Here is a 21,562-nt window from a genome sequence, read left to right on the forward strand (position 1 = left end):
AGAATAGCAAAGATGGTTGTAGAACTTCCAGTGGGAAAATGTTCTTTAAATCTTATTTTGGCACTAGGTTGAGTGACTTTAGATAACACCTAAACCTAAGTGGCCTAATAAGTGTCCAAAGGCATTTCTTAACATGGATTACAAACAGTTGCTGTACACATGGGTTACTTTGAGGAAATACTGAAACAAAGCAGTTAGATTGAACTGAACTGGCTAAGGGAGAGCTCTCAAGGTCCAAATGTTTCATTTTAGGAGTGTTGTGTGTGTACAGTAGGAGAGTAGATTTGAAATGAAACCATCAGCTTTTATTCAAGGATTAAATAAGAATATAGAAACAAAAAGATTTTGCAACAAATTGAGGAGATTGATTCAAACACCAAAATCAAGTGGACAGCACAGTGCAGAGCTATTAATCACACCACAACAGCGTCCATAGGGTTTCTTCAGCCAGTCAGAGTTAATCAGGTGACCATATCCCAGTTAACGATGCTTTTATTAATCTCTGGCTCTCTTCCACAGCATGTCTTTATCCCGTCCTCCTTTTCTCACCCTAGCTGGTCGTGGCAGATGGCCCCGCCCCTCCCTGAGCCTGGTTCTGCAGGAGGTTTCTTCCTGTTAAAAGGGAGTTTTTCCTTCCCACTGTCAAAGTGCTGCTCATAGGGGGTCATGTGATTGTTGGGTTTTTCTGTATTATTATTGCGTCTACCTTACACTATAAAGCGCCTTAAGGCGACTGTTGTTGTGATTTGGCGCTGTGTAAATAAAACTGAATTTTCACGAAAACAAAACAGACTGAGATTAACAAACCCGGCATTTAGGGAACTTCCTGACTTCAAGCATTTTCATACAATGCCAAGGATTTGTATCCGGTTACATTTAAAACAACATCAATACTTTTGTTTCATTATGTCCCTTAAAAGATGGAGAAACAATGCACTTTAAAGCTCTAACAATAACATGTTTGCATGTTATGATTGAGTATTGTAGGATTAGATTGCCTATACGTAATCTTTGCTTTTTCACTTTTCGTGAGCAAGTAGCACCAGTATTATGTACTAGAGTAAACTATCGTGCAGCGACTACAGAAAACCTGTGAAATCAACAAGGAAGATGTCATGATGGCTTCTTCCAACTATGTCCTTCTTCTACTGCATGTCACCTTCCATTGAAACTGGTTATGTGTCACCCTGTTCCACAGATGAGATGGAATAAAGTCTCAGGTCCGTAAGTATTTGGCCAGTGACACAGTTTTGTCATTTTGCCTGTGCACGGCATTACAGAAGGTTTGGAAACAAACATTCAGGATATGAATGACGCGCAGACAAAATAATGTTTATGCGTTTCTACACACAGTACTAAGAAAACAATTATCTGAAATAATCCTATATAGATACAAGTGTATATTCAAAATAATGTAGCAATAATAAAATGCTGGAATTGGAACTTTGAAGAGACGCTGCTGACTTATCCAAAAGAAATCATGTGTATACTGAGGATGAACCCTGAAGTCTAGCACTAACATTCATGAGCCAGTGTGCATGTGTTAATAGTTTATTGCTGCTAAAGGAGAAAACTACTTACTTACACAGTGCTGGTGCTTAAGCTAAGCTCCCTTATGATTCTGGCTCAATCCAAATAACTATACATGTTATACTGTGACACTGGAATTATGAACAACAGTTACATTTTAAAACATTTTAAAGTAAAACATTCAAACATTGCAACGCTGCCAGTAAAAAGCATATTTTTAAGAACCAAAATGAATTCCTGTTTCTAACCAGTCACATTTGTAGGATTCATCTCCAACAGTTTAACCTCGAATCAAACCTGATAAAACACTTAAGGATCACATGACGCATCATGCATTCATCAAGCCAATCATACAGTCACAGGGGATGACCTTATCTTTTAAAGGCTGTAAAGAAACATTATTTAAAAGGAGTTCTTTTCTCATGACTGCTTAATGGAAAATGTATCTAGTATTTGTCTAATGCTTTAATAAATATACACATTTAATCTTGATGTTAGCGCACACAGTGTCTGATATGCAGATTAGTGTGTATAGCAGAGGTGGGACCAAGTCATTGTTTTGCAAGTCTCAAGTAAGTCTCAAGTCTTTATCCTCAAGTCTCAAGTCAAGTCTCAAGTAATGTCAGGCAAGTCAGAGTCGAGTCTCAAGTCACTGGTGTAAAAGTCCGAGTCAAGTCACAAGTCTGAAACTTTGAATTTCAAGTCCTTTCGAGTCTTTAAAAAAAGAAAAGAAAAAATAATGTTGCAGTTATGCTAAATGTAAATATTAGACCATGTAATTTTAAAATCTGTGTTTTTCTCAACACATACAAAATAGTGAACTTAGAAAATATACACAAATTGTGAAACTGCACCTCTTTAAAATGCAGCTCAATTAAACCTAGCTCCAAGAATAATTTTCACCGACAGTTCTGAGATACGCTGCATGTTATTCTTGGATGCGGTTGTAGGACCGGCTTTAAAATCGCATGACAAAAATATCATACACATTAAAAAAAACTGTATCACCAACGTAGCCTGGACAACATTTGCTAGTTAGATGAAGTCAGCTATCTCATCTTAGCATATTTATATGCATATTTATAATTACACGGTTCTTGGAGTGAGTGCATACACTCATGAAGTTTAGTAACTTCAGGTCACTGCAACAAGCCCAGGTACAGTTTACCGACGGATGGGTGCAGGACCTTGAAATGCACCGTGTAGAACGAAAGACCATCGTACCTATCATAAGTTTACCAGTCTCACAAATTGTCGTCATAAATACACATTCCTTAACCGTTTATTAATAGGACCTTTGAGCTCAACGGTAATTAATTAGTAGTGGAAATAATTTCTGGTAGCATCACAGAAATGTAGCAGTGACAATAATATTGTATGCTGTAATCGTACTGGGCAATTAGTGATACAAAACAACTGTTTTATCCTGTGAATAAAAGTATATGTTTTTGTCAATGTACCATAATAACAGAAGCGAAACGCAATATTGTGTCAGGACAATTCACTATTTATGCACAATAAATAAAGGAGCATAGCGCGACAATTTCTGTTCAGCGCCAGACTTGCTTGTAACCTATATCACTAATTATGTTATGAAAATGACGTATTAACTACTAAAAAACACTGACCTTCGTGTAAATGCTTGGAGCAGACTAACCTGTGAGCTGGAGGGTTCTGGGACGTTATATTTGATCTTTGAATGGCAGCAATCCAGGCCATCCGTCGCGTCTTTGTTACTTCGGAAACATGGCTCGAACAATTTCTCTTCAACGACGTAATCCGATAACAACCGATCTCTTTACCCGTCGGCTTCCCGTGGCTGTCATGCGACCGGCTATTGCAGTTAATAATACAACGGCTTCTTGACATTTTTGTGTTTCTTTTTAGCGCTGTATAACTGATTTCAATTGAAAGCCTGCGTGCGCTAGTACCGCTTGCCACGAGTTCCCAGAATCCTTTGCGGTTCTACCCGTGAATGACGTCACATTTTCAATCTCTATATAATATGCATGTTAAATTTTATATTTGGGGTAAAATATCAAGTCTTTTCAAGTAAACCGGTTCAAGTCCAATTCAAGTCCCAAGTCATTGGTGTAAAAGTCCAAGTCAAGTCACAAGTCTTAGAACATTTTTTAAGGTCAGGTCTAAAGTCATAAAATTAATGACTCGAGTCTGACTCGAGTCCAAGTCATGTGACTCGAGTCCACACCTCTGGTGTATAGAAGCTGGAAGTGGGACACTTGTTATCTATGCATGAACACACAGTTAGCCCTGTTTGCAGGAACAGCCAGTTATCTGACTAAAATGTTCAAAGGCTAATTAAGACAAACTTTGAACTCTTGCTAGATGAACAGTTAAACTGTGTCCAACCAAGACCTGCAACACCAAGGTATTAATAACTCTAAATGGCAAAAATATATGTTTTAATATCAGAACATCACAAGACCTCATGTGTAGTCTGTTAACACCCTGATACATGAATCTAAGAATGCTGCAGCTGGGATGTAGTGCAGCAGCCATATCCATCTTTCCATTTCATATTTCACCAAGGCCACATGTGCCAGTGAGCACAGACCTGAGGTCAGAGTGGGGAAGTCAGACATCTGTTGATTTGCTCAGTTTCTTTTCACTGGAAAACAAAGCACACAAACACGATTTATAGAATAAGATCAGAAGAAAATCCACAGAATGTAACATGCTCACATGCTGAAATATGTCACAATAGCCAAAGTACAAGACACTTCTATGGATTCACACTGACTGTTGGGAGTCAGGGAATACTCAAACCAGCACTTCCAGTTCCTGATTCCATCTCAGTTCAAAATGTTTGCTGTCTTCTCTTGACTACTACTACTACTACGCTACTTTTAAGATTAGCAAAAAATAAAGTTTCAATTCTAAGTATATAGTTAGGGCTGCATCAAGTGACCCTGAATCCTCCCTTAGTTATGCTGGAATAGACGTAGGCTGCCGGGGGATTCCCATAATACACTGGGTGTTTCCTCTTCAGTCACCTTTCTCACTCACTATGTGTTAACAGACCTCTCTGCATTGAATCATATCTGTTATTAACCTCTGTCTCTCTTCCACAGCATGTCTTTATCCTGTCTTCCCTCTCTCACCCCAACCAATCACAGCAGATGGCCCCGCCCCTCCCTGAGCCTGGTTCTGTCAGAGGTTTCTTCCTGTTAAAAGGAAGTTTTTCCTTCCCACTGTCGCCAAAGTGCTGCTCATAGGGGGTCATATGATTGTTGGGTTTTTCTTTGTATGCATTATTGTAGGGTCTACTGTACAATATAAAGGAGGTGACTCTTGTTGTGATTTGGTGCTGTATAAATAAAATTGACTTGACTTTGCACATTTAGCTGTGATTCTACCTCTCAAACCTAGATCGTATGTAAATTGTGTACATTTAAAAATATTTATTGTGGCATGTTTTACTTAGGTTTAATAAACTTTGTCTCTTTTTTCAGGTTGTACACTGAGACATTCCCCTTCAACTAGTTACACCATAGTAAAGGTGTTTTTAAGGAACATTTTATATTGTTAGCAGGGAAACTGGCTTCATCTCAAGTGTTTGGATATCCCTATAACATGTGGAAATATTTAAGAGGCATTCTGATAGTATAGTTGTAAAACATAACTTTACTCTTACCGTAGCTCGTGTTTCAGACGAGTCAGTTTGTCTTGCAGACGTTCATTTTTCACTTGCGTGGGATTATCTGGGACGAACCAGGCTGCTATAAACTTGCACATCACTAAAACATGCTGGAGAAACACAAGAAAATATTCAGGTGGATATTTCAATGTTAAAAACAACCCAGTCTGAGCCACGTGTGATGAACAAACCTCAAAGAGGATGATAAAGGCAAAGCGCACAGCCAAGACCATCCAGAACTGAGACTTCAGCGAGTAGTCGTTTTCATTCCTGTAGTCTCTGTAGCTGCACATGTAACACAGTCCTGTTAATCACATCTGTGAATGACTCGTATATTTACACCAAGCAGAGTAATTCTGCTTATGTTAAAACATAATATATCTGTTATGTTTTAACCTTGAAGCACTTTGGTTTTAAATGTGCTATATAAATAAAGTTGGATTGTATTCTCACCTGCACTCTGTGATACTGAAGTTATGCCTTTCCCAGGGATTTATGAATGCATCGAAGTTTGAACTATTCATATACGCTGTTGACAGAGTGTCATTAATGTAGCCCTCCATGCAGCTGCAACAAGAGCACGAAACACATGAGACGACACAGAAACCAGTCATCTCACATCTTCACACGTTTCTCTACCAGCTGAAATCTGACTGACTCTGTGTAATCGAGCTTTCCCTTAGCGCACGGGCCATAATGGTAACGATAGACAAGTCGAGGAATAAAGTCCGATGTGATTCCAATAACCAGACCATTAGCGATCACTGCCAGCACACCGATGGCCTCCAACAGCTTTGTCCACACACCTGCAGACATATTAAACACACATTATATAACATTTTCAACCCACAGTGAATGTTTTGTGCTGACTTATAATGGACATCAGTGAGTTTAATCCAGCTCTTGATATCTTATTGCTATAAAAAAAAAAACATGAATACTGAAACTTTGAATTATGGATCCGTTTCTGAGTATTTGGAAACTGAGGCCATTTTGCTGGTCAGTCTCTTAAAATGACAGAGTGGCTTTATTGGATTCTAACCAGACAAGCTTGTTACAGGCACAGCTGCACTTATAACAAGCAAAAACGAAAATCTGAAAATTGGGACTGTATATAAAACTGGCTGTAAGTCTCTAATGGTTAATGCAGTAGTTCTGTTGAATCCTTGAAACGTTAAAGTCTGCACTTCACTGTAGTGCTGTACTGTGTCATGGTATAAACCCACACAGCTCACCGATGTCATTAGTCTTCTTGGGTACCAGCCGTTGCTCCAGGCGGACCATTTTGATAGCATCCAGACGGATCTCAAAGATGTTGTTGACGAGGGCTAGAAGGGGTGCGAGGGGAAATGCTGCCACGAATATGGTGGTGAAACTAAACTGGATCACTGGACAACACAGAGATAAGAATTTCATAGATTTGAAGTCATTTCAGAAAGCATTCACATTTGTTTCATGATGAAAGATAAAAACCTGGTGTAAAAAAAATTATTTTCACCAGTTCAACAGTCAACTCAGGGCACTTTATGATTTAACCTCCTAGGACCTGCGTCCACATATGTGGACATCACTTTTTGGGTTATTTAGACCAAAATACTCAATTTTGCTCTACAAGGGCCTGATATCCACCTACGAGGACATTATGCTGCTACTGTTCTATCAAAATTTTAAACGAATGTCCTCTTATGTGGCTCTCATTTTTCATAAAAACAAAAATAAGGTTAAAAAAAAAAAATCTGGTAATTCTTTGTTTTTACATTCATCGGGCCCCAATAAGCCCAAATATCAAAGAGAAATTAAAAATGCTGCTGTGGAAGAGTTCGGGTCTTAGGAGGTTACGGTAGAGATCTGAAAAACGTCCCTGGTGCCAGAACCCTGGCGATCAGATGATCCCCTCTGTTTAGGAAAGATATGAAGGACATGCTGGTGCCCAGTGATGTCCACTGGAGCAAAAGCTGCAGCTGATTCAGTTTGTCTCTAAACTGCATCTGCTCATGACTGTCCTCCAACATTTAACCTTTGCACAAACATGTCAGGCATTCTCACTCGGGTGCCATTTGTGTGAGAAACAACTGACCCTGTAATCAGTGAGTTGTTTTTTGAAGATGTGGTCAGGAGACTAAGAGCACCCACCCATTTCCAAAAATTCATTGAACAGGCTGAAGGCATCACTGCTGGCCAGGTGGTAGTTACGCAGCCATTCACGATGTTTGCAAATGTCACATGGTTCAATACATCCATTTTCCTCTCGACAAGCCTTCCTGTAACAGTGACCGCATTTCCTCTCCAGCTTCTTTGCAGCTTTTTCATTCACAAGTCTTTTGCACCAGCTGGAAACCATACACATGAAGAAGTACAACACATTGATTACACCATTTTCGATGAGGTCCTGCAGCTGCTGAGCCATTTCCTTAAAGGAGAGCTGTAATGAAAACAGCACACTTACGGTACTGTGAACTCAACGATGTTGTTGAGAGTCTGTTTGAGCAGCATGATCACAGCCATCTGGATAAAGAGGTCTGTCAGACAGCCGCTGGGATGACACTAGAACACACGACAGTGATGAGTGTTAGCACTCAAACATATATATGGATGTTTGATTATCTCCATACCTCTTCCAGTCGATGCCCAGCGAGACGCACATAGTTTCCTGGATGGCCATTTATCCTGTGACGAAACAACGTCACATAAGCAGTCAGCTGGGGGAACATCTGTTATAATGCTCTCAGTATCATATCAGAGTAATGACAGCATGGTAAGTGTACAGTAACGTACTCTACACTATGTTCTGTGTCACTCTGTGAGGAAGATCTTCCAATAAGAGTTCATCCGCTGACCATTTTCTAGCTGACCGTTTGCATTAGAGAATTTTATTTTACCTTCCGACTTTCCAAGATGTTCATTTTTTATATATTTAATATTTTTTTATATATATTTTACAAATGCATTTGAGGAGTCTGAACAATGACAGGTTGGATATTTCTATACATGACTAAAACATAAATAACAAAAAGTAAAAATCTAACTTGGTTTGCTGTCAAAACCCAAGATCATTAGTCAGCCAATCATTTAAGCTCTAGTTTGTCTGTCATCTTAATGTTTAAAATAAATAATAATAATAATAATACAGAGTACCTGCCCAGAAAAAAGGCCACATAAAAGAGAGAGGAGAAGAGGGTGAAGAACTGGAAGGTGAACATCTTGACTGTGAAGCTCCTCTCGGTAGCAGCAAGTGAGTTCAGCTTCTCTGAATACAAACACATGCACAGACAAACAAAATGTCTTATATTTCGTTTTCTCAGGAAAACATGTCAAAATTAGTTTATTACACATGAATGAGCTAAAATATAATGGCCTGCTTATCATTGCCACAGGCTGTGCTGTGGTTGCTGGCACCAGGACAACAGGTGCTTTAAAGCTTTCAGTTTATGCTTCGGAGCTTCAGCTGATCACAACAAAACCTCCGCCTACACCATCAGCCAGCCCAATGATCAGTCCCCACTTAGATCAGCACCACTCTTTAAGAGCACCCAAAGCTTTCCCTTTCCTGTCAGTAAACATCAGCTTTACTGACACGTTTTGCTTCTCCAGCTCATGTGCCAGAAGGCCGTCAGGAGCAGAATCACATGATCTGTGTTTCCCCCTTTTTCTGATTGGTCAAAATAGTCTGGCTCAACTGTGAATATATTAGTATCGTTATTGTTTGCAGTGAAATAAATTGCTTCTCACCAATATCACACAACTTCAGGGAGACCCATCTGTTGACCTGCAGGTGGAGTTAAAGACACAGAAGTTAATTATACGCATCACGTTGGTTGGATCCATACAGCAGCACTTTTCAGGAGATTCCAGTCAAACTGTCCTCTGCGTCTTTCAGCTTGAATACTACATGTAAAGGTTTTTTGTCTAAAGAGCATTATCAGTTGAGTTCTATAAAAGGCAAAAACCCCATACCTGTTTTAAATTAGTCTGCTTTTGCTTTAATCCCCCTGAGGGCATGCTGCTCTGACTCTTTGGATCTCCTCGACTGAATATGGATAGAGCAGTGCTTTTAAAGGCTGGCACTGGCATGCTGGACGAGGATTATGTTGGTTTGGTCGAAAAGAAAGTAATATGTAGGTATGATTATACAGTGACAAACAGATGACTAGTGATGACCCTTGAACTGAATCAGCTTGACCCAGAGGGTGAGGGTTTTGGTCCAGACAACGAAAGCATTGATGGACAAATTACATCAGGTGTTTTGATCACATCTTGTATATTGACCTGTCAGATCAGTTTCAGGGGCAGGTTGAATGCTCCGATAGCTGTGAGACGCTCTGGCACAACAAAATTATTTTACTCACTTTTACTGGCTGCCAGGACTGCAGGAAAACAAAAGAAGTCAAGGATGAAGTGTCAAGACAGCAGAGACCATCAGACCTCATTGGCCCAGTCCAAACGCCCACGTAATAGTCGGGAGATTTCAAAATCCAACTGAAATGCGACTTCATGGGTAATGGTAAGGGTAAAAATCAGGAGGGAAAGAACGCGACTTAAAGACGCAACTTTCTTTCCAAACCTACACAGACAATAAGGAGAGCAAATCTCCTGTATGTCTGTTGCCAGACAATGTGGAGCAGTTTTGATAGCAAGTTTGGCCAAACAAGTTTCAAATACACTATCCTTTGGTTTTCTGTGCATGCTTTTGAGAACGACAGCCTCTCTGTTTTAGAGGTTCACCATCAGTTGGTCCCCAGACTCATTACAGGGCAAAAGATGCAGAGGCTGAGGCCGACTGTTCACTTGTGCTCTAAGTCAACACTCAAAGCACTTTATATTTTGAAAATGTACGTACAAATATATACAATGCATTTCCTATGATTTTAAGTGCTTTCTAAATATCACACTCTGACAGTGTCAGTGTCTGGCCAAAGGCCATTTGGAAATGAGGCAGCCCACAGCAGCCTGAGCCACAGCAGCCCAGACTAGAGTGCTGCTATAGTAGACAGCAAACACAAAGGGAGACCACTGTGTGCTCCCCAGCTTCAGCTGGCTGCAGCCCACGGCAAGATTTACAGAAGAAACTTGTTCAAACAGCATGTTTTTGGCTCTGTTTAAGCAGGGTGTGCAGGTTGGCTTTTAAACTTAACATGCTGGGAGATGTTGCAGTGTGCAACAATGACCAATCAAAGGGGTCCCCTGGTCCCCTGGATAGTATTTTAAGCTGGTTAAACGGAACATGCTCTTCCTGTTCATTCTGCCAACACTGAGTGATGAAGATCCAGGTATACATACGCGGGTCATGATCTGAATGGTGATGTAGTGCAGCACAGCTCCAAGAAAAACAGATACAAGGTTGGCGTTGTCTTTCAAAAACTCCCATTTACTCTCAGACATCAAGGGCGCAGCGACAACTCGAAATACCACCAGAGCATGAGCGAGGCCGATAATCAGCATCAACTGCAAAACAATCACATCAACACATACTTTTATTCAGTGGGCCACAATTTCATTTGGGTTTTTATTTTATTTTAAAAGTCTGATTTTTATTTTCCATAAATCAGGTTCATGTTCTTCAAGATCAATCCAGATTCTGCACCTGAGAGTTATATAGCATTACAGTTCTTGTTTCAGGACTTTAAAGTGGTTGTGAGCTGGTTTTAGTCAGCGATGTGTCCTAGAGTTTCTGAGAAAAATCACACCAAGGAATGCTGCACACAGGCCCCATCCCAAACTCCATCCACAGCACGTGTTCAGTTTTACATATTTAGAGGTTTAGATGTGTGATGCATGGTCCAGGTCTCTTACCATGAGTGTGACCAGGATGAGGACCAGGGTACTCCGTAGATAGGAGTGTCTGAACTGTTTAGCTTTGCAGTTTGGATCATTCACTAGTTCCATGATCAGTTCCTCCTGATGAGATGCGCACACACACAGATATTCACACATTAAACATATATAAAGGCAAGGCAAGTTTATTTGTATAGCACAATTCAACAACAAGGTGATTCAAAGTGCTTTACAGAGACATTAGAAACAAAAACAAATAAAAAGCATGATTTAAAATTGATTAAAACAAGCAAACAAACAAACTAACTAATTAACAAACAAACAAACAAAACAGTATATAAAATCAAAACAGATAAAATCAGTAGTTAAATGTAAAGTAGAAATTTGTGTTAATATAAGGGTTTTAACAAGAGCAGTAAAGGTTGAAGATGACAGAAATAACTTTATGTGACAAATTAAATGTCTTATCACTGCAGACGGGTGATGATTATCAGCTGATCAGAGTTCTTTATGCACACATGAAAGTCTTGAACTCTTCATGTGTGCATTTTGAGATCAGTGAATGAATGTTCGTGGTTAAGCCAAGTCAGTCATTATATGAGAGCAGACCCCAAACGACAGCATGTAACATTTTATTGTACGCAGACACAGCTAAAGGTCTTACCTCCTCTTCACACCAGTCATAGACCTTCCATTTAGAAACATGTTTAGCTCTGTGTCTCTTCCACAGCTCCAAGAACAGAGTGGCTAAAATGACACATTTTAATTCACCCAGAAGTACAAAAGAATCAGACATCAGATCCAATTTAATTACACATCACAGATGCTCAAACACTCACCCCAGATTGCCATGAACATTGCAAAAGCCACAGTGCCCTCATTGTCAAACAAATGTGTGACCTGTGCAGACACAACACGTGTGTGATGAAGAGCAAAATAATAACAATCACATCAAGAGCAGGACTGTTAGCTCTTCACTTAGCTCTGTATCATTGGGGGGGGAGGGGGGGGCTTTAAAGGGTTTTTGCAGCCAAGAAGAAGAACTACTGTTGGGAGGGGACTTTACAGCTGGTAGGTGTATTTTTGAATGTTAAATGATTTGAACTGTTTATGCATACACCTGAGACAACACATGAGAACAAGATTAACAGAAGAATTAAGGTCACCTTAGCATAGGTGCAGCTGTCTGACAGTTGCCATGTCCCACACCTCTTTTCACAGCGAGGACACATCGTGATGTTGGACTCGCACACTTCCTTACTGGGGACCAAAAGTATTATACATGATACAATATTAGGCCTTATAATACTGGTATGGCTCAGCCATGTATTTTAAATTTTTATCTTTAAGATTGTCTGAGATTCATCGTTTTGTATAGAAACAATATAGCACATGATGTTATTACATAAGAGGGTTGGTGTTGAAAAAGGCGAGGCCATAGAGAAACACTATAACACCCAGAATAGCAGCTGGTACCAGCAGTTTAGTGTACCAGGCAAGCCAGAGGTAGTACAGAGCCACCTTCTCCCCGAAGTACGACCTGCAAGGAGAAAGCAAACAAACACATGTTGGTACACTATAACCCTGCACTTTACCATTTACCCTTTAAAATAATGAACCAGGTCAAAGGTTCCCTTTCTGAAAACATGACAGTTTTCCTTCTCTGAAGAAATCCAGCGTAAAATCTATCATTGCTTTATGAAGCCAAGAGAAGTTGTCACGTTCTGCTAAAAGGTCCAGCAGATGTGCAACAGTAACAAGTGTCGGGTTGAAAAAAGGAGATAAAGCAGTAAACTTGGTAAATAGCAAAGAAACAAATCTCCATGCTCAAAAGGGGTTTTTTATTTTAAACTAATGTTTCTATTACTAATTAAACTAAAAGAGACGACCAAGCCGCCATTACCTTTAAAAGAGGGAGAACAAGAAAACCAGGCATGGTCAGTACACTGCAAAGCAGGAGCAACCAGCCACCAAGCACACGGCTCACTAACTACAAAACCAACCGGCCTGTCTCACACTAGAGTGCACATTCAGTGCAACTGGATAGTGTAGTGTAGTGCACTCCTTTGGAGTGAGAGTTGCGAGTTCCAGTCCCACCCTGTATCCAGTGAGGGTCCTGGCTGGTCCCCCCGTGCTAAAACTGAGCCCTGGAATGGCGCACCACGTCTGCAGCCTGCCCGCAGCTCGGACACAAGCATCTCACTACATGTTCACTACATGTTGTACTGTGTATGTGACAAATACAATTTGAATTTAACTTTCTTAATTGCTGGTTAGAGTAGGCTGTCCCTTATCAATAGTACATTTGTACAATGGCTGAAACTAGCATCACTGAATGAACAACGGGCTGTTAAGTCTCTTCATCATTAATGTGCAGATTGTCACTGATCAAAGACGACTGCACATTAATGATGGACGTGACTTGGCCGAGTGACGAGATGTTTCTCCCACTGAAACGCGACGTCCAGATGAACAGAATCAACTTTTGGGATCATGACGCTGTTAGACAGAGAGAGAAACCATCAAAAACAGTTACAGGGATAGACCGACTTGATGTCATTGACCGGCTGTCTGCTAAACAGAGCTGTCCATCGAGCCCATTTTTTCCTCAGCTCTTTCTGCTGCTTTCTCTGAAAGGCACAGGGAGGGGAGGGGGGACAAGGAAGCATCAGGATTTCTGTAATATGTAATACAAAGAAGATTTTATGGCCAATTCAAAGCACAGATTGAAAGCTAATGTCTTTGCTCACAGTTTCAAATACTAAATTGTTCTCAGACTTTCTGTACATATGTAAATATTTAATAAGGATCTTTCATCTGTTTTGTATTTTTATGAACTGATGGAGTTTCGTGCTCACAGAATCAAGTATGTTTGGCATTTATCAAGACCAAACACACTTTGAAGAGCCATAAACACGAAGACAATACTTGTATTTCTATTACACAATTAGTCATTTAATAAAATCTACAGTGCTATTAATGCTCAAATTCTTAGCCAGTATTCAGTGCTTGTTTCGTACTTTGTTTCTTTACTGTGCTTCAGAACTGAATCTGATTTCCTAGTGAGGCTGTAGTTTGAGTTGCTTTGCACGTTGACCGAGAACATGGCGAGTAAAGAGCAGCAGGTTAGTCTTACTCACTTCATGAAGACAGAACATCGTTTCAAACACATCCTTCATTAACAGCTCTTCCAGGTTTTCTGACACAACAAAACATGTTTACATGAAAAAAAGTTGCACATTAACATACATACAGTACTTCCACGTTAGCTAAAGATTTACAGATTCTCTCACCTCCTGTGTTGATGTACGTGTGATGAAGGATGAAATGAACAATTCGGATCCTGGGGAAAAGATAAAAGGCTCAAATGAACACAGTGTGGATGCGTGGCGTTTTTAGGATTTATTTTTGGGCCTTTTTGTCTTTATTTGACAGTTGTGTAGTGAAGAACAGCCAGGACAGAGGGGAAGAAGTAGCAGGGGAAACACACGGGCTGCAGGCCAGACTCACACTCAGGCATTGCTGCATTTCGATGTGAAACCTGACCCTCAGATTAGCACAAATGAAAGAAGACCTTCCACGAGGAGTTTTATTAAACGGTTTCATTCTTGCATTGTGTAACAGTCCACAAAGAGCTCTCACACTAGTGTGCATTCAGAAAGTATTTGCATGCCACTTGTTTCACATTTTGCCATCGCAGCCTTATTCCACCTCACAATCCTACACACAACACCCCATAATGAGCAAACGCCTGCTAGGTGGCTGGGTTAATCCAGAGTTCTTTTGGGTTTGAGAAGGATTATGTTATTTATTGGTTCTCACCCCAACCGGTCGCAGCAGATGGCCCCGCCCCTCCCTGAGCCTGGTTCTGCCGGAGGTTTCTTCCTGTTAAAAGGGAGTTTTTCCTTCCCACTGTCGCCAAAGTGCTGCTCATAGGGGGGTCATATGATTGTTGGGCTTTTCTCTGTATCTATGAAGCGCCTTGAGGCGACTTTTGTTGTGATTTGGTGCTATATAAATAAAATTGAATTGAATTGGTTAACAGTGTTTTGTATTTCTCTGCGTTTGAGTTTTCTTATTATCCTGACCCCTGGTATCGCTTTCTTATTTTATCATTTGTGTATTTCATCTTAGTTAGTTATTGATGGTTTAACAGTACATCTTTGTCTTTCCTTGCGGTGTTCTTAGTCTCATCTTTGTGTCGGTCTTCTCTCCATGGTTGTCTGTCTGCCTCCAGTTCATGGACCCTGAACAATGTTCAGTCAGGTACAGTAAGGTAAATCTGATTGAACATTGTGTTATTGTATGTTTATCTCACAATATTAGGAACCATGAGGCAACTGTTGTTGTGATTTGGTAATAATAATAATAATGATAATAATAACTTTATTTATAAAGCGCTTTCAAACAAAGTGCTGTACAACTGTTTAAAACTGTATAATTGATTTAATTAAAAACTGAACATCTTTGGAGAGATCTGAAAATGGCTCTGCATCGTTGCTCCCCATCCAACCTGATGGGACTCTGATGGAAAAGGGCTCGGCGGGGGGTGAGAGAGAGAGAGACAGTGAGAGAGCGCAAGAGAGAGAGAGCGAGCAAGAGAGCGAGCGAGCGAGCGCAAGAGAGAGAGAAGAAAGCACCAACATCTCCTCCTGCAGGAAGAGTTTGTCACCTGGTTGCCTGGGTGACGGCTCCTTTCTCATCTCCACAACAGTTGCAAGAGTCAGAAACTTTCAGCAGGTACTGGTAGACTTCAAACATCTCACTGGGAGCACGTATGCCAAAAAAGTCTTTGTTGTCATGGGTAATCCTCTGAAACACACACATATACACATGCATGCGCACACATTATCATCACTTATTCATTCAGCTGTTCGTGCTTTGTTACATCAGAGATTTTTGGAGAAACTCACAGTGATGTGTATGTTTTTCTTTTTCAGCTGTGCTATGAAGGCTTCCTGTCTCAAAGTCTTTTGCTCATTGTCCACTTTATCGGCGACCAGCACATAGTCAAATGTTCTGTGGGTGGGCTGTTCAAAGACAAAAATATATACATGTAAGGATGTGTCGAGGGGAGTCTTGTGGGAGTCTATGAAAGCCTATATTAGGGGCCAAGTTATTTCTTATGTGGCACACAGAGACAAGGAGCGCTCTAAACAACTTAAAGAACTGGCTGACAAGATTGCGGATATGGATAGGCGTTACGCTCTTTCACCTACGCCAGATCTTTTTAAGGAGAAATTACTGTTGCAAACTGAATTTGACACGCTTATGACATGGAGAGCCGAAAGAAATATTTTTAAATCCAGGCAGGTATATTATGAGCATGGAGATAAAGCGGGGAGGCTCCTTGCACTTCAGCTCAAACAGCGGTCAGCTGAGCGCGTGATTTCGGGAATTGAAATAGGTGCTGATTCGATATCTCACGACCCCCCGAGTCATTAATGACCAGTTCAAATATTTTTACTCTACCCTATATAAATCAGAGGTGGGCAGTAATTCATCCGAGATCTACTCGTTTCTTGACTCGCTGGATCTTCCCAAGCTCTCTCCGGACGCTCAGTCGCCTTTGGAACAGCCGTTGTCGATTGAAGAGATAACGAACGCTATTAAATTATCTCAGACTGGAAGGTCGCCAGGTCCGGACGGTTTCCCCATGGAGTTTTACAAGGAATTCTCTTCGAAGCTCACACCTATTTTAGAATCAGTTTATGCTGAATCTTTTGCTACTGGCAATCTGCCACAGACGCTTACCCAGGCCACGATCTCAGTCTTACTAAAGAAAGATAAAGATCCTGTACAGTGTAGCTCATACAGGCCAATAAGTCTTTTGTGCTGTGACTATAAGATTTTAACCAAAACTCTTGCACTACGGTTGGACCCTATTATTTCCACCATTATTAATGAGGACCAAACGGGCTTCATTCCCGGACGGCAGTCATTTTTTAATGTGAGACGACTGTTTAATGTGGTATTCTCCCCCCATTCGACAATACAACCGGAAGTTATTCTGAGCCTTGACGCTGAAAAGGCGTTTGATAGAATCGAATGGTCCTACCTTTTCACAGTTCTGGAGAAATTCGGCATGGGACCTACTTTTTGTAGATGGATTAAAGTCCTATATTCAACGCCTATGGCTGCAGTCAGGACAAATGGTCTGATTTCGGAATATTTTTCGCTCTACAGGGGGACGAGGCAGGGCTGTTGCCTGTCACCCTTCCTGTTTGACATTGCGATCGAACCGCTGGCAATTGCTATCAGATCTGATGAGAGGATTAAAGGTATATCCAGGGGTGAGGTAACTCATAAAACTCTGCTTTATGCTGATGATCTCCTTTTGCAGATATCAGACCCAATTGGGAGTATGCCCCACCTTTTCCGCTGGCTGCGGGAGTTCAGCAACATATCGGGGTATAAGGTTAATTTATCAAAATCTTTACTGTTTCCATTGAACAATCTGGCAAAACAGACCACTTATGACGATTTGCCTTTTAAAATTGAAAATGACAAATTCACATATTTGGGACTGGAAATAGCTGGCTCGATTAAGACTATTTTCCAGTATAACTACAGGTCTATTCTGGACAGTACTAAATCTGATCTGGGTAGGTGGTCAAAACTTCCACTTTCGCTGGCAGGACGGATAAATGTGGTGAAGATGACTGTAATGCCCAGGTTTCTTTATCTATTCCAAATGATCCCCATCTTTCTCCCCAAATCCTATTTTGCCCAGCTGGATCGCTTTGCCTCTTTGTTCATATGGAACAAAAAACCTGCACGCATAAGGAGAGCAAGCCTGGAGAGAGCTAAAGCTGATGGTGGTTTGGGCTTACCTAATTTCTTATTCTATTATTGGGCTGCTAACATTGTCAAGCTGACATATTGGATAACCATGTTTGCGGATGGGGAGGGTCCAGTCTGGGCAGATATGGAACTGAGAGCTGCACTCCCAATCTCTCCGATTTCGATCTTAACTGCCCCTCTCCCACTGAATGTCAAAGCATCTGGGCTGAACTCCAATTTGGTGGTTCAAAATTCAATTAAGATCTGGGGTCAATTCAGGAAACATTTTAACTTGACAAATACTTGTAGCTTTTCTCCGATAATGTTCAACCATCTTTTTACACCATCTCAAATAGATCATTCATTTGCAGTCTGGCACAGAAACGGTCTGGTTTTCTTTCAAGATCTCTTCACTGAGGATGGCTTTGTCTCATTTAAATATTTGTGTGAAGACCATAACTTACCAAAGTCTCACTACTTCAGATACCTTCAGGCTCGGAGTTTTGCCTCTAAATTTCTCCCAGGGTACCCGTCTCTGCCCTCTAAGGACCTACTGTATCTAGTTCTTAATGTGAGTCAGCCCACTAAAAGAGCAATATCGAAGATTTATGCATTGATTCTTGAAAGCTGCCCTCATACATGGGACAAACCTAAGGCGGCGTGGGAAGGGGAGGTTGGAGAACTCATATCAGAAGACATCTGGAAGAAAGCCATACAGCGTATACATACGTCTTCTCTCTGTATTAGACATGGCCTGATTCAATTTAAGGTCGTCCACAGGCTCCACTATTCTAATGACAGACTGTCTAAACTGTACCCTGATGTTGCACCGAATTGTCCTAGATGTGATTACTCTCCTGTTTCTTTGGGGCACATGTTTTGGTCATGTCCCTCCCTGTATGGTTTCTGGACATCAATTTTTCAATCACTGTCAGCTATATCGGGTGAAACACTGCGGCCTGACTCTTTGATAGCTATCTTCGGTGTACCTCGGGAAGAGCTGAGACTCTCTCCCCTCCACAAAAACGCAATAGCCTTTGCCTCGTTGCATGCCCGCCGTCTGATACTGCTGAGCTGGAAGGCGTCGAACCCTCCTTCCTACGTCCATTGGATTAGAGAGGTGATGTTGGGATTAGCTCTGGAAAAAATTAGGTATACCGTGCGCGGCTTGGAGAGTAAATATGACAAAACCTGGTCACGGTTCATAACTCATGTCAAGAGTCTGTCTTTTGCCTGATTTATTGTTCTTTACTTGTTGGTAATTTATGCTCTTGCTCTCTTCTCGGACTGCTGTCCATAGTCTCCTCAATGCCCGTACTTTGACTGTTGGGATTTCTTTATTCCCTTTTTCTTCTTTGTTTCTTCTCTCATGTGCCGGGGTCCGGCTGTTGGTGCTATAATGACTGTCACAGATTGGTTTGAGTGTTTCTCCCCTTTTTTTTTTTTTTTTTTTTTTTTTTTGTGTTGTGTGTATTGTGCTTCCTGGTTGTGGGGATGCCACCTGGATGGGGGTGGGGGGTAGGGTTCGCAACTTTTGTAAGAAATTCTGGACTGTTTTGTTGGAAAACTATAAATAAAGTTGTAAAAAAAAAAAAAAAAAAAGAAAAAAAAAAAAAAAAAAAAAATTATATATATATATATATATATATATATATATATATATATATATATATATATATATATATATATATACACACACACACACACAAATATATATGTATATATACACACACAAACAGAGAGGGAGAGAAATGGGAACATTGCACCGAGATAGAGCATGCAAACGAGACGAGAGACACAAACCGTTTCAGAGTTTTATCCTGAACATAAGCAGGAGATAAACCTGAATGTTTCCACGTCTGATGTCACACAGCTTTGTATATTTTATGTCTGCATGTTACAGACGACATTTGTCTGCTGTTATCTTGTTAATGTAGGGAAGTTTTAGAGAGCGACAGCAGATTCTTACCAGCGAACGAAGTAAAGGCTCAGCGTCATCCTTCTTGCTGCCCCACAGCTCCATATTTTCCTTGCACACAAACACACATACACAGTCAGTACTGAAATATACTCCACCACATGACATCATACTACACACATTTCCAATATATTGGAGACAAATTAAAGCAAAAGGCCTCTTTCAAACTTTTGAAACTAGAATTCATACATTTTGAAGTGAGAGTCAAACTCATAAAGTACAACACAGTTTGTCACTCGGTGCTCTTCTGGTAGCTCTTACAACAGCGCTGCTATGAAGCAGTCACTGGCTCGGTACCTGGAACAACTTTGTAATGTGTTATGCATCTTCACACTATGAAACAGGGAGGCCATAACCACATATGTAATGAGTTGTAACACACTTACTCATGACTAAATACTGGAAAAGCAATGCTTACAAGCACAGCTGCCAGTTATCCTGCCTGGAGGATTTTCTTTCTTTAGCTAAAACACTATGAATGTTTTTCATTTCCACAATTTTGGAAATATACGTCATTGTTCATCTGTAAAACATGCAACTCTGCACCTGTCCATGTCTGAGACGGATCATCTGCTGCCAACTGCACCTTCTTCATGTTAACACACACAAACCATTTTAATCACAATTGGATTCAACATTCAACACCAACCTGTTTCTGCTCAGCTTCTACAGTTTGTAGCTGGCATTACCAAATATACACCTAAAGGTACGATGTGCTTCACAAAGTCTTTAAGAGCTCCAAATGAAGTTCCACATTTAATGTTGAAATGGTTTATTATTAACGCCCTTTCCTTTTCTAATATCTTTCATGTACTTAGTTAAAAAACAAAGAGTACTAAGACCAGTGTGTATTTATTGTAGAGGGAGAGCATTCACAGCAGGTTGGTCTGGACCGATAGCCTGCTTGTCATTGACCTGACAATTACAACCAGTTTCATTTTCCTTAATCAAGTCAGAGTGCAGAGTCCAGCTGACATCATTACTGATGTAAATTTAGTTTCACTAAATCATCCAACACACGTTTATTATAGTCACCGTTTGCTATGAGTGGAAGCAGGATGTCAGTGACACATTTCTAATAAACATCTGTACATTTGTAAAGTTTAGAAACATGAGCAGAGTGTCAGACTCTGTCCTCTCCGGCCTGTGGCTGCATGCAGGCCCAGACCTGCCCGGAGCTCCTTTGTTTCTGCTGCTTGTGAAGCTCGTATCAGTGTTAAGTGGCTCACAGCATTCACACAGTTACTATCTGTCAGTGGCAACCTTTAGCATGGGTGTGACCCAGTGCCCATCCTAACCTGAAACTGATTTACCAGCTATTGGGTTACTTTCTTTAGGTGCAACCCTTGAACATCCTGCTTCTCAAATACAAACACCGTGTTTTTATTCGGTACTACATGTCAAGTCAGTACAGACTCGCCTGGCATTCTTCACACTAAACTGAGAATCAAGCCTCACGACAACAGGACAGGATTTCAGACTGTTGAAATAATCTGAGAGTAGCTAAAAACGTTTCTACAAATCAATAATAAAGCAGTATTTTCTTCGTGGACATGATTTCATTCAGCTGCATTTCTATCCAGGTCAGTTTCCAGTAAAAAGCCAGAGACGCCCCATCTCTGTCAGAGGATGAAAACACAGGCGCTCCATTTACCTCGACCTTCTTGAAGAACATGCTGAAAGGTGCTTCAGAGCAGATGTGGGTTCCGTCTCTCGACACTTCTCCACCCAGCAGCTCAGCAGTGTCTCTCCATCACTGCCGCAGGAACTTTGATGGAAACTCTTTCTAAACCAGCTCGTAGCGCTTCACTTCCGCATATTTTAGCTCCGTGTTTGTCCGT

At 40.8% G+C, this 21,562-nt stretch overlaps 1 protein-coding gene across 2 annotated transcripts; it reads right to left on the minus strand.

The window, feature by feature from the left end:
- Positions 1–269: 269 nt before the first annotated feature.
- On the minus strand, positions 270–21,562 carry LOC146583913 (anoctamin-9-like). 2 transcript variants are annotated; one of them, XM_085279051.1, is made up of 24 exons: positions 21,376–21,562; positions 19,713–19,772; positions 15,874–15,990; positions 15,633–15,772; positions 14,254–14,303; positions 14,101–14,159; positions 13,511–13,590; positions 12,366–12,500; positions 12,127–12,220; positions 11,800–11,860; positions 11,625–11,707; positions 10,979–11,083; positions 10,466–10,630; positions 8,918–8,954; positions 8,324–8,435; positions 7,801–7,855; positions 7,635–7,732; positions 7,322–7,518; positions 6,424–6,576; positions 5,847–5,994; positions 5,642–5,755; positions 5,380–5,473; positions 5,186–5,298; positions 270–4,159 (listed from the first exon to the last, which is right to left on the minus strand). In XM_085279051.1, the coding sequence occupies exons 1-24, from the start codon at positions 21,394–21,396 to the stop codon at positions 4,126–4,128; spliced, it is 2,325 nt and encodes a 774-aa protein (XP_085135177.1). In that variant the 5' UTR covers positions 21,397–21,562; the 3' UTR covers positions 270–4,125. The 2 variants fall into 2 exon arrangements, with proteins under 2 accessions (XP_085135177.1, XP_085135187.1); XM_085279061.1 differs by lacking the exon at positions 15,874–15,990.

The sequence above is a fragment of the Mchenga conophoros genome, linkage group LG1 (assembly GCF_057382185.1).
Source record: "Mchenga conophoros isolate Kocher_MC1m ecotype Shallow Benthic linkage group LG1, M_conophoros_male_GT1.1, whole genome shotgun sequence".
In the NCBI taxonomy this organism is placed as follows: Eukaryota; Metazoa; Chordata; class Actinopteri; order Cichliformes; family Cichlidae; genus Mchenga; species Mchenga conophoros.

What these genes read in the sequence shown, in the direction of transcription:
- LOC146583913 (XM_085279051.1), bottom strand. Translation starts at nt 21,396, where the DNA reads ATGTTCTTCAAGAAGGTCGAG. An exon ending in ATGACTGGTGTGAAGAGGAG is followed by an intron (nt 11,084 to 11,624) that starts GTAAGACCTTTA and finishes GCATCTCATCAG; the next exon opens with GAGGAACTGATCATGGAACT. An exon ending in CAAGAAGACTAATGACATCG is followed by an intron (nt 5,995 to 6,423) that starts GTGAGCTGTGTG and finishes ATATGTCTGCAG; the next exon opens with GTGTGTGGACAAAGCTGTTG.